The sequence below is a fragment of the Heterocephalus glaber genome, unplaced genomic scaffold, assembly GCF_053883595.1.
Source record: "Heterocephalus glaber isolate CG9 unplaced genomic scaffold, H.glaber_assembly_v1.0 deba00001757, whole genome shotgun sequence".
Classification (NCBI taxonomy): domain Eukaryota; kingdom Metazoa; phylum Chordata; class Mammalia; order Rodentia; family Bathyergidae; genus Heterocephalus; species Heterocephalus glaber.
In genome coordinates, this window is record NW_028258454.1 from 210,566 (window position 1) to 224,544 (window position 13,979).

The following is a 13,979-nucleotide window of genomic DNA, read 5'->3' on the forward strand; positions in this document are numbered from 1 at the left end:
TTCATTTATATAATTATTTGAAGGGTCAATCAATGCATTTGGAAGATTAGTTAGGACTTGTATCTAATGAATTGTGGTAGGTATTTTTTTAGTTACTTGCTTACTTGTTTACTTAGTAACATGTAAAATATACATAACATTCAGAATTTAAGAAAAATAAGCTTATTTTGTCTCATTGTTTCGGAGATTGTAGTCAGGGTTTGAATGTTTCCAATGCAGAAATATTTTGGCAAATGGAAATGAAGAAAAAAGGTAACTTTTTTTTTATAACATAAGGAGCTAGAGAGTAGGGAAGTAGCCTGAGAGAAAGGATTCAAGGGATCAGATTTGGTCCTTAAAGTCAAACTCATATTACTCCACCAGACACACCTAGAAGTGCAATTTACTAGCATACTCAAGCCAAGTAAGTTCTTAACAAGTGTATCACATAGGTCCAGGTAATATATTACTTTGAGGAATAGTAAAGTCTTGAAGAGGCAGAGTTTCAGCCTGTGAGGAGGAAACTAAAGAGCATGGTGAGGTGAGTGACTAAAGTCCTTGGGTTTCTCTGCCTCATCTCAAGGAAATGGTTGAGTGGATTAGAAGTGAGGCTCCCTTTCAGCAATCATTCTGACCCTCAAGGGTGGCAATATGCTTACTTTAAGAATTCACGTTTTTTTCCTGACCCTGGACGAGTAATAAGCATGTCTGGGAGAGTCGAAATATTTCCTTTTCTTTCATCTTTACTCTTTTGCAGATTATTGCTATAATTTAACTGAAATTTCTTCATTTGCACAATAACTGTGCTCCTTCGGGGGGGGGGATCATATATTCACTTTCTTAGCTCAAAATGAATAGATGGAGAGAGATAGTTTGAAAATCTTGACAATACAGCCTGTTGCCTCACTCCCAAATTTAGTTCTCAAACAGCCTGCTCCGTAGGTTTTCTGACATTATAGGAGTGATTCTTCCTTAGAATATTGACCCCGGACCGTCTTAACACATTTGTGACCCATTTTCAGGAAGAGTCCATTCAATCTTATAGGAAAACAGGAACAGCACTGAAAAGAAAGCGGTAAAGCCCTTAAATGTAAGTATCTCTTAGGCTACCTGAGGTCAACCTTGTAGCAAACTGCCTGGTCAGGAAGTCTCTGCGCTACAGTCTTTCTTTTGGGATCCACACCTGCAGGTAGGGGTTTGTTTATCTCCTTAGTCCTGGCCCGGAGGGCAAGGAAATAAAGCAGGAGCCAAACAGTGATGAAGGGGCAGGCTGTGTGAACTGTCCAATCAGGTGGGCCAAGGTAGGAGGGTTCTTCCGGTGTCATGGCGCCAAAGTGCCTGTCCTGAACACAATGCTTGCATTTCCGCCTTCTGTTGTTTCTACTGCCTGCGGTCTGTATAGGGAAGACCCAGGAAGACCCTCAATCCTCGCAATGGTAAGGTTGTGGAATGGGAGCCCTGAAATTGGGTGGAATCTGGGTGCAATCCCGTTAGAAGTGGTTCTAACCCGCTATGGTGGCTAGAGTCTCTGCTCTCAGCTACAGACTCTGAGGTCCTCCCTGACTGGCAATGACTCATTCTCTGCCCCTTTTGGACTTTGCTGGGGCAAGACTACCTATAGAGCCCCATAGCCCTGTTCTCACTGTGACATCGCCAGCCCACAGTGCCGTCTTAGAAACTCCCTGCAGCCCTCAGACCGCCACCGGTCTGGTGAGAGGAAGGGGCTTGGCATGACCCTGACTCAGATGTGGGTTGGAGCTGGATACAGCTGTTGTGAGCTGGGTCCCTGTTCTCATTCCTGTCGGTAACAGACCTGGAGGAGCTGAAATTTATCAGTATCTGTGATGCAGGGTCTCATAGCCACAACTCCTCTCCTCAGACTTCTGCTTTTTTGTATTTAAAGCGATCTCCTGAATTTCCAATATGTCCTCACATTTCCCAACTTGTGGTATGTGTTGACAAAGTTCCTGAGGATTTATAGAAAAGTGGTAATATGCGTCAGTGGTGGAACACTTGATAAACACCTAGTGAATTCCTGTGTTCCATACAGAGCAAAGCAAAAGAAATTTATAATTTTACTTATTTAGGTGACACACCTACTCACAATTAGACTATTTAAGTGAGAACTGTCCTACAGTTTAGTCATGTGTGGAAAATGAGGTGGGAATGTTAAAGTTTTAGCAAGGGCAGAGGAAAGTGTGCCTGCTAAGGACAACTTCCAGAATGGGCTGCCTGTTCAACCCATACTGAGAAAAGCTTTGAATTGGGGCATTTGCATGGACATTTATACGTGGTATGTGTATGAGCAAAAGAGACAGGGGTGTCACCTCTGAATTAATGGTAATTGAGATTGGCTTGATGGTAGTCATTGTTTCAATACTGAAATGCTGTCTTTGAGGAACACTTTAAAAGTAGTGGAGTGGAGAAGCCCCAAATAGAAGTTGTGCAAGCACATCAATGGTTAGGCATGAATGTTTTTTTGCTTAGGGCGGATCAAAGGAGAGTGAAAAGGAGAGTGAAAAGGAGGTAGAAGAGAATGGCATGATGAAGGGTGCCAGTAGTAGCACCTACAACATAGAAGATTTCCTCTGAGAGTCAGATTGTTCTTAGGGAAAGCACGAAGGAAGAACTGTGTGCTTGCATGGTCTGTGAGTTGGCCAAAAGTCACAAGCTTGAAGAAAGAGAAACTTAATAATAGGTAAATTTGTCTTCTGTTACCACTGATCAGTTCACCTAAACATTTCTGAGGCCAATAGGAAATAAGGAAACTGTCTGGCCTTGGAATAGGTTTAAAAACAGTGTGGACACCATCATGGATACACCCAGTATACAGAAGTTTTCAAGGTGTACTTGACGTTTTTATTGTACAGGAACTGAACTCTGCAAATTTTCTCTGAGTTACATACCCTAAAATTTTTTACTTTTTATTTTTTATTTTGTAAAGTTTTGAGATCAGGTTTTACTAAGTTGCCTCTGGTGGTAGGAGCTTTGGATAGTGTTTATACCTCACAATTGGGATGACACGCATGTGCCACTATGCCTGTTTCAGATTGGGGATCTGTATTCACCATGATTTACCAAGAGTTCAGTGCTTGGGTATAGTAAAAATCAGTAAGGCATGGTGGTTTACATCTTTACTCTCAGCTACTTGGGAGACTGAGGCAGGAGTATTACAACACCAAGCCAGACCTGGACAATGGAGCAAGACCCTCTTTCAATATGAATTACAAATTCTGAGATTTTTCTCCCCTGAATGCTAACTTGTTTAACATGCCTTAAGCTCTGTGATAAACCTCCAGTACTGAAGAATAATAGAAAAATTACTCAGTGGAAATCTTTCTTTGAGTTTTGTATTTTATTCTTTTTGCACCCTAGTGATACATGGTTCAGTATTGCTGAGGTCAGGATGGTGGACAGCAGTAATGAATCACTGCTCTGTCAGCAACAGCAAGCCAATGATGAACAAGCAGTGATGTACATTGCACCATATTCACTTAAGTGCATGAGATATTTAGAATTTTATTATGAATTTTATATTGTGTTAAATATATTTTCTCAAACACAGATCAAGCAAATGTGTTGGGCAGGTTTAAAGGATCCAAGGCTTAGCAGTAATGTTTGCTTGATCAGGCACATTCTGTACATTTTCAACACATTTTGTTTTCAAATTCCTTTGGTTTGATCATTATATTTTTCCTTTCTAATTTAAGTACTGTGTCTATTTCAACTCTTGAAAAAGTCCTGTGTAGAACATGATACTCATTAATTTGTTTCCTTTTTTGAGAGCTGTGTTAATCAGGTTCCCCAGAGCAACTGAATCATGAAAAAATATGAGTAGCACTTGGAAAAGGGAACACCACTCTGTATTTTGGGTTTTTTTCTTTGTTTGTTTTGATTTAGTTTGGTTGTTTTTATTACTTTTATAAAAAGGTGCCCCACTCTGATCATACTGTGTGGCTTGCATCACCATTACAAGGGGGATAGGATAGAGCTTTTCAGTGATCAGACAGAGCAGAGGCCTGAGCAGTTTGAACACAAGCCACCAAGCATATGCAAGGCTGAAGAGAAAACACTTCTATATCAATGCTGATTTATGTTGATTTTGGAAACCCTTCTAACTGTTTTAACCTTGAGTAAACATCTATCTTTTTATGCCAGTTTGCCTAGTCATGTAAATCCCACTTCTGTTTCCATGACATTAATGAGTTGAAGACATGTCTGTCCAGAAGTGCTATTTCCCCGGTCTTTCCCCTTTGCAATGATTTATATATTTTTCTGGGAAAAGAGATAACCATGGGCCTTTGTTATTTGGTCTATAAGTTACTACTTATTGCAGTAGCTGAATCCCCCTAAGTTCTTTTGAGGACAGACTTTCTATTGGTATCCTTGAGTTGCCCATGGAAATAGCCTATGACATAGCTGAGATAAAGCGTAGAGTTTTGGTTCAAAGCAACTTTCAGTACATTTCTACCTCCCTGTGGGTGTCATCATACAGCATGAAGTAATGGAGTCTGTTCTGGCTTTTCACACTAGTGACATATGAAGTGAAGTGTTAAGTAATGAAGACAAGCAGTGAGTGTGCAAGGAGAGACAGAGTCCTTTGTGGAGAGTCATTGAGCTTGGATTTGGGTGCAGAGCTAGAGATTTGGCAGGTCTTTGGGTCTTCAGTCATGTTCCCCCCCCCACCTTGGTACTGGAGATCGAACTCAGGTCCTTGTGCTTGTGCAGCAGGCAGCGAAACCACTGAGCTAAATCCCCAGCCCCCAGGTCTTTGGGTCTTTGTCCAGTCTCATGCCTTGTCATTCAGATGTTTATGTGTCCACTGCACTGGGTAAGTAAGTGGTTTTCATGCATTGGTGATTGTGCACATCAGAAAACGTGAATGTGTTTCAACTTTTTCTTGTCATTTTGACATAGAGTGTAAGAAGGATTTAGTAGCACCTTGGGGACAGAGGTCAAGAATGTTGAACACTCACATAACAAACAGAATAGCTTTTATTAGAAGGAAATATCAGCCCCAAATATCACTTGTGCTGTGCTTGACAAACCTGTTGCAGGTGTGTTTTTGTTCCACATTGTGCCCCTGCATACTGCTAGGTTATACCCAATAGCTTCAGGTACATTTTTTGTGCTTGCTAAAGACCCTAGATACTGATGCACACTGTACATGTGCTCTCCCACTGAGCTACACCCCAACATCCTGTATATAAGTTATTGCTGTCCAAGTGCTATGTTAGAGAGTTCATACTGTGTTTTAATTAATTCATTCAATATTATTTTCCAGATTTATTTGCACTGCTGTATGTAGATGTAATTCCTGTCATGATCCATATTGTTTGTCTGCATAACATTTTATTTCCCTTTCCACAGTTGTGGGAGGGCAGGCTTGTCTAATTCTGTCACTGATATAAATGCAACAAGGAACATGATCTTACTTGCTGTCCTAGAAGCAGATTTGAGAAAATCCCATGGATGCTCGAGAGCCTCTTTGTTGGTGCACAAAGTGTGTATCATTTAGACTCTTATTACCCACTGTCCACACTACAGCGCTCTAGTTTCTGTTTTCATAACCATCAGCAGTGGACTTTTTCTAATTGGACAAGTTCCATGGATTCATAGTGAAATTTGGTTGCTGCTTTTCATTTTTTCTGTCTTTTGTGCCTCTTTTTAGGGATTCTTTTTCCATTTACTCTGTAAGACATTTGATAAATTATCTGCTTATATCATGTTCTCATATTTCTGATGAGTATTCTTTTGGTTGTTGCTTTCCTAGGTATTTCATTATTACTTGTAGAGAATCAACATACCTTCTTATTTCTTCCATCTGCATTTTGATTTCATTGAGAATTTTCTTTGCTGAACAGAAATCCTTACTATTATTTTTTGTACCTGTTCAAAGTCACCTTAAGATTTGTAGCTTTGGAATTTTATTTCTGAGGATTTTCTCATTTGTAGGATCAATCAGCAAGTCATTTTCTTATACTATCTTCCATATTTTAGGTTCATATTTTATATTGTTTCTTGAATCTATGAAGAATGTACATTTGAAAGCTTGTGAAACAAAAAGAAGTTTCACTGAGCATATAAAATGAGCAATTTACTTCCATAAAGAACTGGTGTATCACATCTTACTCTTCGTTTGTAATGCCAGATTTATAAAATCTGTTTGATTTAAGCTGATACACTTATTGATATATTTTTAAAGTTTAGTGTGTATACATGTTGTCTGAATTTGAGGCTTAAATGACTGTAACTGTATAGCATTTGGCAAATAATTTGAGAGAACATCTCTCTCTTTTTTTTTTTTTTTTTTTTGGTACCGGAGATCTAACTCAGGACCTTGAGCTGTCGAGGCAGGCGGCAGAACCACTGAGCTGAATCCCTGGCCCACATCTGTTTTTTAGTTTGGGATTTCAAAAATATGAGTGTTCTTTGTTTTACATATATTTTTATTTTTTTCCATTAAGTTTATTGATACATTTAAGGTATACAATACAGTTACATTCATCATTCAGATCTTGTACCTTTACATGATGTATCTTGGTTCTTATTTTTTCCCCATTCCCCTGCCCTCCCTTCACCCCCTCCACCTTCCCTATTTACAAAGACTGTTTCTGTTTTTTTCTTTTGTCATATTTTTTCTTCTTCCTTCTTTCCTTTCCCCTACCCCTCCCATTTCCCCTACTCCTTTAGACCTTTTCTTCCTATTACACAATATCAATTATACATTTTGATCCTTATTTACACTAATTAGTTTTTCACACCAGAGAAACTATTTGGTATTTGCACATGTGTGTCCCATTTATTTCACTTAAGAGTATGGCCTAGGGGCCGGGGATTTAGCTCAGTGGTTCCGCCAACTGCCATGCAAGTGGCAAGTGCAAGGACCTGAGTTCGATCTCCAGTGCCAAAAAAAAGTATGACCTCAATGTGCATCCACTTAGCTATAAATATCTCTAGTTTCTCATTCTTTATGGCTGAGTAGTACTCCATTTTATAAAAATAATCTTTGTGCTGGGGATTGAGGTCAGTGGTGCTGCTGCCTGCTTCACAAGCAGAAGGTCCCAAGTTTGATCCCCAGTACCAAAATAAAACAAAACAAAAACCACATCTTGTTTGTCCAGTCTCCAGTTGATGGGGAATTGGGCTGTTTCCAAGTTTTAGCTATTACAAACTGCCACTATAAACATGGGTGAGCATATATCACTGTGGTATGATTCTTCTAATTCTTTTGGGAAGATACCCAGCAGAAGAATAGTGTCCTTTGTTTTTTAGAAGACAATCTCATAGATGTTTTTCAAGTTTATATTGTTTTTTTGGTATTATAGATACAGTTTTAATAAGCATATAATTTAATGAACCCATAGCATACTGCATCATCAAATCTAAGTCTGTACATTTTCTTCCCAATATTCATATTATCTTCTTCAAATTTATTTGTATGTGTTATCTTTTTGGAAGTTTTCCAGACTTAAAATATTTTTAAAAATATAATTTGCAATAATGTTTAAAGATGGTTATATAAAAGTTTATTGTTATATGAGATCATTTCTGCATGTCAATAATGTCATTATATTACAGTGACATGGGAGGAAACATTTTCTTCAACAGAACTATGTATACAGGCAGGGAGTGAGTGTGAGGAAGCAATTAGGACAGCTAGTTGACTGACGTCAAGGCAGAGTTTAGAAGTATTTGCAAAAATTTTAAAGAAGCTCAAACGTCTAATTAATTATATGTTTGGCAGTGTAGGTTTTTCCCTACAATGTTTATTATATTCCCATAATATAGGGACATTCTTTCACTTTTGACAGAACGAATTTTTTTCTGTTTTTACTGATCATCAGTTAAAAACTCTTTTTGGGTTAAGGTTAAGTTAGAGTTAGGCATGGTGACTTATGCCTGAAATCCCAGCACTTTGGGCGCAGATGCAGCAGGATAAGTATAATCTGGGCTACCTGAGCCTCCTAGTGAGTTCTACGCCAGCCTGAACTACATTAAAAAAAAAGAAAAACATCATGAATTCTGAATTTCTTGTGTTATAGAACTGCAAACACCTAATAACAATACTGTATAAATACATCAGGTTGCCATTTTAAATATGTTCCCACCACACTTCACATGTGTTCATGACTGAGAACAAATAGGCAGTATCCCTCTTCTGTCATATATAAGCAATGCATTAGTAATTATTAGGAATATGACAGTCATTTTACAGCAGATGATCCATAACTAAAGCAAGTTAAATCTCATGACTGCTACTGTTGCTGAAATGTGGCTCTGGTATTCTTGAATTTCATAAAATTTCTGGCCAAAAGGCTTACCATGATACTCATTTTTTTAATCATCAAATTTGTATTCATTTAAAAACCAGTCAGTAAACATCTTTTCCTGGGATGTCAAATAGTCATACTTCTAAGTAGTTGCACATAAAAAGCGAAGCATGTTAAGCTTTGGAAAATGAAAAAAAGGATGAGCTGATGAACTCAAGGTTCATTTTATTTGCAAATGAGTATCTACTGAACTTGAATGGAAACAGTGATTTTGTATACATAGCTTGGAAAGATATTCAAGTAATTCAGACCTTTCCCCAGGGGGAAAGGAAGAGAGTGATACTGACCTTTCTTTATTATAATCTATATAATACTTATATTTGGCAAATACAATATTCATATTTTGTCATAAGATGCATAAAGATTGTATATGTTCTAACTGAATTTATGTTAAGACTTACCTACTTGTTCTCTATTTTGTAAATATTGTAAATATATCTCATGTATACTGTCTGAATATTAAGTGCATTAGAACAAATAATTTAACAATGTATTTTTGATGTTTGTTAAAATTTGCAACTTTAGTCACCTACTTATTTATTAGTGATTTAAATATTTCAACTTATTCCTCTCTGACAATATGCTTTCTAGTTCTTGGATTCCTGAGAAATTTTAAATGTATTTACAGTGTTACACTGCTGGTCCAGCAATAGAAACTCATGTTAAGTTGCTCATTTTTTTTTGTACCAGGAATTGAACTCAGGACTTTGTGCTTGTGAGGCAGGCAGCGGGACTACTGAGCTAAATCCCCGGCCCTTAAGTTGCTCATTTTGACATTTAAGTTGTCATGATCTTACTTTAGATATTTTAGAAACTGTGTTTGCAAATGTGTAACACCATTCTCAGCTCCTTATATTTCTTATACAACAGGAAGTTTAATTTCTGGAGTGAATAACAATAATACAGATATGAACCACTACATTCTAAATTATCAAGAAAAGAAGGATTCTGAGGGAATGCATTTTATAAATATATTGAAATGTATGTTTCCTAGAGCCTGTGCACTGAGATAAATCATACCTCTTCATCCGTCCTGTCTGCAGTGACTCCAAATGCATGCACATTCCTGTAGTCAAAGTTAATAAAACTCAATAGGTTGCTAAACTCTAGCTTCAGCTCTGTACTATTATCACCATGGTGAATGTGAAGACCTTTATTTCCAAATAGATGTTGTAAAAGCAATGTAAGTTCAAGTTGTTCAGTACAATTAAGAATAGTTTCTTTGTTTTTTGCTTTCTTTTTTTTTTTTTTTTTTTGGTACCAGGGATTGAACTCAGGACCTCACACTTGCCAGAAAGGTGCTGTCCCACTGAGCTAAATTGCTGATCCCTAAGAATTATTAAGTAAATCCAGTACAATTAAGTTTCCATTTGAGCTGTCCTATGGTCAAAATTTTCACCATTGTGTCTTCATTCTGTTTCGGATTCCAGCAGGCAAAACAGCGATGCTTGCTCAGAACTATTGCACCTGATTTGAATTTATTCTTTTTGGCTTCTTATAGTTCCTGTTCCAGCTCCTGCCAGTGCTCATTGAGCTGCACCTGCTGGTGTACCTGTTCCCACTGTTGGGGAATGTGCTAATGAGGGTACTTTCAGGAGAGAATGCACATTACATGCCACCATGTACCTACTGTCTGCTTTTTCCATCTCTAAAATTGTGTTCAGTGTGCTAATCAAAGCATATTAACCTGTTGTGCCTCCAGTACTGTGTCACATGTGTGGCATGAGCTAAACACATCTTGTTTGTGGTTTGTTTTTTTTGTATATCCTTTTATTGGTACATTTTAGGTGTACAATATAATGACATTCATCATTGGAAATTTGCACCTTTACATAGTCTCTTGGTCTTTATTTTTTCTCCCTTCCCCTGCCCTCCCTTCAACCCCTCCAACCCTCCCTTCTTGCAAAGACTTTCTTTCCATTTTTTCATTTTCTCATATTAATTCCATTCCCTTCTTTTCCCCTATCCCTCTCATTTCCCCATCCCCTTTGTCCCTTTTCTTTCTATTTCACATTATCTATTATACCTTTTAGTCCTTATTTACACTATCAGTTTCTCACACTAGAGAAACTATTCAGTATTTACACATGAGTATCCTGTTTATTTCACTTTAGAGTGGTGCCTCAGTGTGCATCCAAACATATTTTCTTTATCCAGTCTCCAGTTGATGGGCATTTGGGCTGTTTCCAAGTTTAGCTATTACAAACTGTGCTGCTATGAACATGAGTGCACATATATCACTGTGGTATGATTCTTTTAATTCTTTGGGGAAGATACCTGGCAGAGGAATACCTGGTTCAAATGGGACTTCGAGTCCTAGTTCTTTGAGGTATCTCCATACTGATTTCCACAGTGCTTGCACCAGTCTACACTCCCACCAGCAGTGGAGCAGTGTTCCTCTTTCCCCACAACCCCGCCAGCATTTGTTGTTGGTTGATTTCATGATAGCAGCCATTCTTTCTGGAGTGAGGTGAAATCTCAGTGTTGTTTTCATTTGCATCTCTGGAATGACCAGTGATGTTGAACATTTTTTCATATGTTTATTTGCCATGTCTACTACTTTGTGTGGGAAATGTCTGTTCATTTCAGATGTCCATTTTTGGATTGGGTTTTTTAATTTGGGAGATCTGATTTTTTAAAGTTCTTTATAGATTCAGGATAGTAGGCCTTTGTCTGAGGGACTGCTGGTGAAAATTTTTTCCCACCTTGTGGGTTGTCTCTTCATACTGTTGGTGGTTTCTCTTGCTGTGCAGAAGCTTTTTAGTAAAAAGAGATCTCACTTGATTGTGCTAGTTCACGGGCAACTGAGCTTTTGTTCATAAAGTCTCTTCCTACACTAATGCCTTCAAGAGGTCTACCTAACCTCTGTTCCAGCCAGTTCAGCGTTTCTGTTTTTATATTTAGATCTTTAATCCATTTCGATTTTAGTTTAGTGCATGGCGAGAGATATAGGTCTAGTTTTAATCTTTGGCAAGTTGAAGCCCAATTTTTCCAGCACCATTTATCAAAGTGGCTATCTTTCCTCCAGTGAGGGTGATTGGCTCCTTTGTCAAAGATGAGGTGGCTAAGTGTGTCTGGAGTTGTTTCTGCATCTTCTAATCTGTTCCACTGGTCTTCAGGTCTGTTTCTTTGCCAGTACCGTGCTATTTTTATCACAGTAGCTTTGTAGTAGAGTTGCAGGTTGGAGGTTGTAATACCCCCTGCCATGTCTCTGTTACCTAGAATTGCTTTTGTTATTCTGGGTCTCTTCTTGTTCCAAATGAATTTTTGGATTATTTCCTCAAGGTCTATGAAGTGTGCTGCTGGGATTTCAATTGGGATTGCATTGAATCTGTATAGCAATTTTGGAAGTATAGTCATTTTCACTGTGTTGATCCTTCCTACCCAGGAGCAAGGGATGTCTTTCCATTTTCTAATATCCCCTTCAGTATCTTTTTTCAAAGTGCTATAGTTTTCAGAGAAGAAGTCTTTGATTTCTTTTGTTAGGTTGATTCCTAGGTATTTCAGTTTTTTGGATGCTATTGTGAAAGGAATCGTTTGCCCTGTTTCTCTCTCAGTGAGTCTGTTGTTCGTAAACACATGTTCTTTAGCTTTTGTGACACTCCACCCTTCTTCATGGTTATGGGGCCAGCCCACTGTGTGCCCCTTTTCATGTTCTTTGTTACATTATAAGCAGTGGCCTTTGTGAGTATGACAGTCTTGGAGTTTTTCCTGGGATATTGTTATGGTTTAAATCTATATGTTCTCCCAAAGCATCATGGATTCATGGGTGGAGCTTTTGGGAGGTGACTGGATCATGGGTGTTTGACTGGATTCTGATGGGTTCATAGCTGGGTATGATGTTGTGAGGTAAAGCCTTGTGGGAAGAGTTGGATCACTGTGGGTGTGTCCTAGAAGGATATATCACTGCTCCTCCTTTGATGTCTCCCTGCTTCCCAATATTATGCCAAATATGTATGCTTCCTGCATGCCATTTGTCTCTTTCAAGTGAACCTGCCTTGGAGCCAATAACTATAGATTGAAAACTATACAAACTGATCCTTTCCATTTTTAAGATTGCTTTTTTTTTGTTGTTTTTTGGTACTAGGATTGAACTCAGGTTCTTGCACTTGTGCAGCAGAGGGCAAAACCACTGAGCTAAATCCCTGGCTCCTTTCCATTTTTAAAATGTGAGTGTTGGGTATTGTGTCTCAGTGCTGAGAAAGTAACAGTTGCCTTCCATTACAGCATTTTGGTGTCAGTAGTACACTGGCCCCTTGTCTTGTATGAGTCTGAAAGTAACTTCGAATTCTCTCTGCCACATTTTTCAATGGATGTTGAATTGTCACAAAAAGACATTTTAGTCATGTGTCAGATCTCATTGTCTATTTAGTTGTCACTGTGTTGTGCTGTGTCTTTATTGTGACTGCCATCTGAAGGATCCATTCTGCTCAGGGACAGCAGATATCCTTCTCCTCAAGTGTGATTTACCTTACTGTGGTTGTGAAAGTAGTCTGGCTCTTCCTTTGTCATTTACTTCTATCTGAGTTTTGGAAATAACAGAGGTTCCACAAAATTCCTGCATAAAGTAGTCAAAATATGTTCATACTCATCCTCAGGGACAAGGATCAAAATGAATGAAAAAGGTCTCAGAGCATTTTTGGCTAGAGGTGTAGTTAATAATGACACTATGGCCTCCACATTTCTTCCTTTTCTGTCCATTATTTTTCATTCTCTTACTCCTTCCACACCTTCCTCTGTTTTTTAGTTTCTTATTCCTTCCTTAATTTTCTCAGTCCTTCTCTCTTTCATAGATTTAATGAATCTTAGATGCTCTTTTGTCATAATCCACAGAATATGGCTCAATATAGTATTTGATGTGTGTTCTCATTGTTTCTGTGCTGTGACAGGCCCTTTAGAAGAGCCACAAGAAGTATGTCCCTAGTCTACGCCTAAAATATTACTGTCTGTCCTTTAACACTGCTTCAAATGCATAATTCAAATTGAGCAACACAGTTCTACCACCTCAGGAATATTCAAAATTAATATGTTGAAAGAGAAAATCTTTCAGTCTGTGTGGAGAGAAGAGCATATTCTGAAGAATTCATTCTGTTAAGGTCTTAGCTATTCCTGCCTCATCATAGAGATGTGATTGAAGGTGAGGCTACATTGCAAATATTATTCTGGCCCTTTTGCTAAGGTCAGTCTTCAGAAGTCTGTATTTCTTTGTGACCTTGGAATAAGTCAGTTTCCTTTCTGAGGAATTGGAAATGTTTTCTTTTCTTTCATCTTGATTCCTTTATACAATATTATCGTACCAGCTTCTTCATTTATTAAATATTCATATTTCCTTTTTGACATGGTTTTATTTACTTTACTGAAAATGACAAGATAAGATTTGAGAAAGTCCGTACCATGAAGCTAAGGGCCTCATTTAATTTTACACCCACTGACAACCTTAGGCTGTTACTGCTATTACATTGTGTTCTGCCCTTGCCTAGACCCAGATGGGTTTAGTGATTCTCTCCATGTGACATTGACTCTGAAATTACAATGGCACAGTTGTGATCCTGTTTTCAAAGACAACAAAAAAGAACAAGCCCTTGAGTCCAGTAAGGAGACACAAGGAGCTCTGTAAAGCTAGAAGCAAATCCTTCTTTAATCCAATGATCCAAAAGCTGAATCAAG

General features: G+C 38.2%; 1 protein-coding gene across 1 annotated transcript in view; it reads left to right on the forward strand.

Annotated features, from left to right (window-relative positions):
* Nucleotides 1-1,266: 1,266 nt before the first annotated feature.
* Nucleotides 1,267-13,979, forward strand: part of LOC101704560 (zinc finger protein 124) — a 29,168-nt gene continuing 16,455 nt past the window's right edge. Inside the window, exon 1 of the mRNA XM_021248541.2 lies at nt 1,267-1,415. Coding sequence (XP_021104200.1) covers nt 1,332-1,415 — 84 coding nt within the window. The 5' untranslated portion in view covers nt 1,267-1,331. The remainder of the gene's footprint in view (nt 1,416-13,979) is intronic.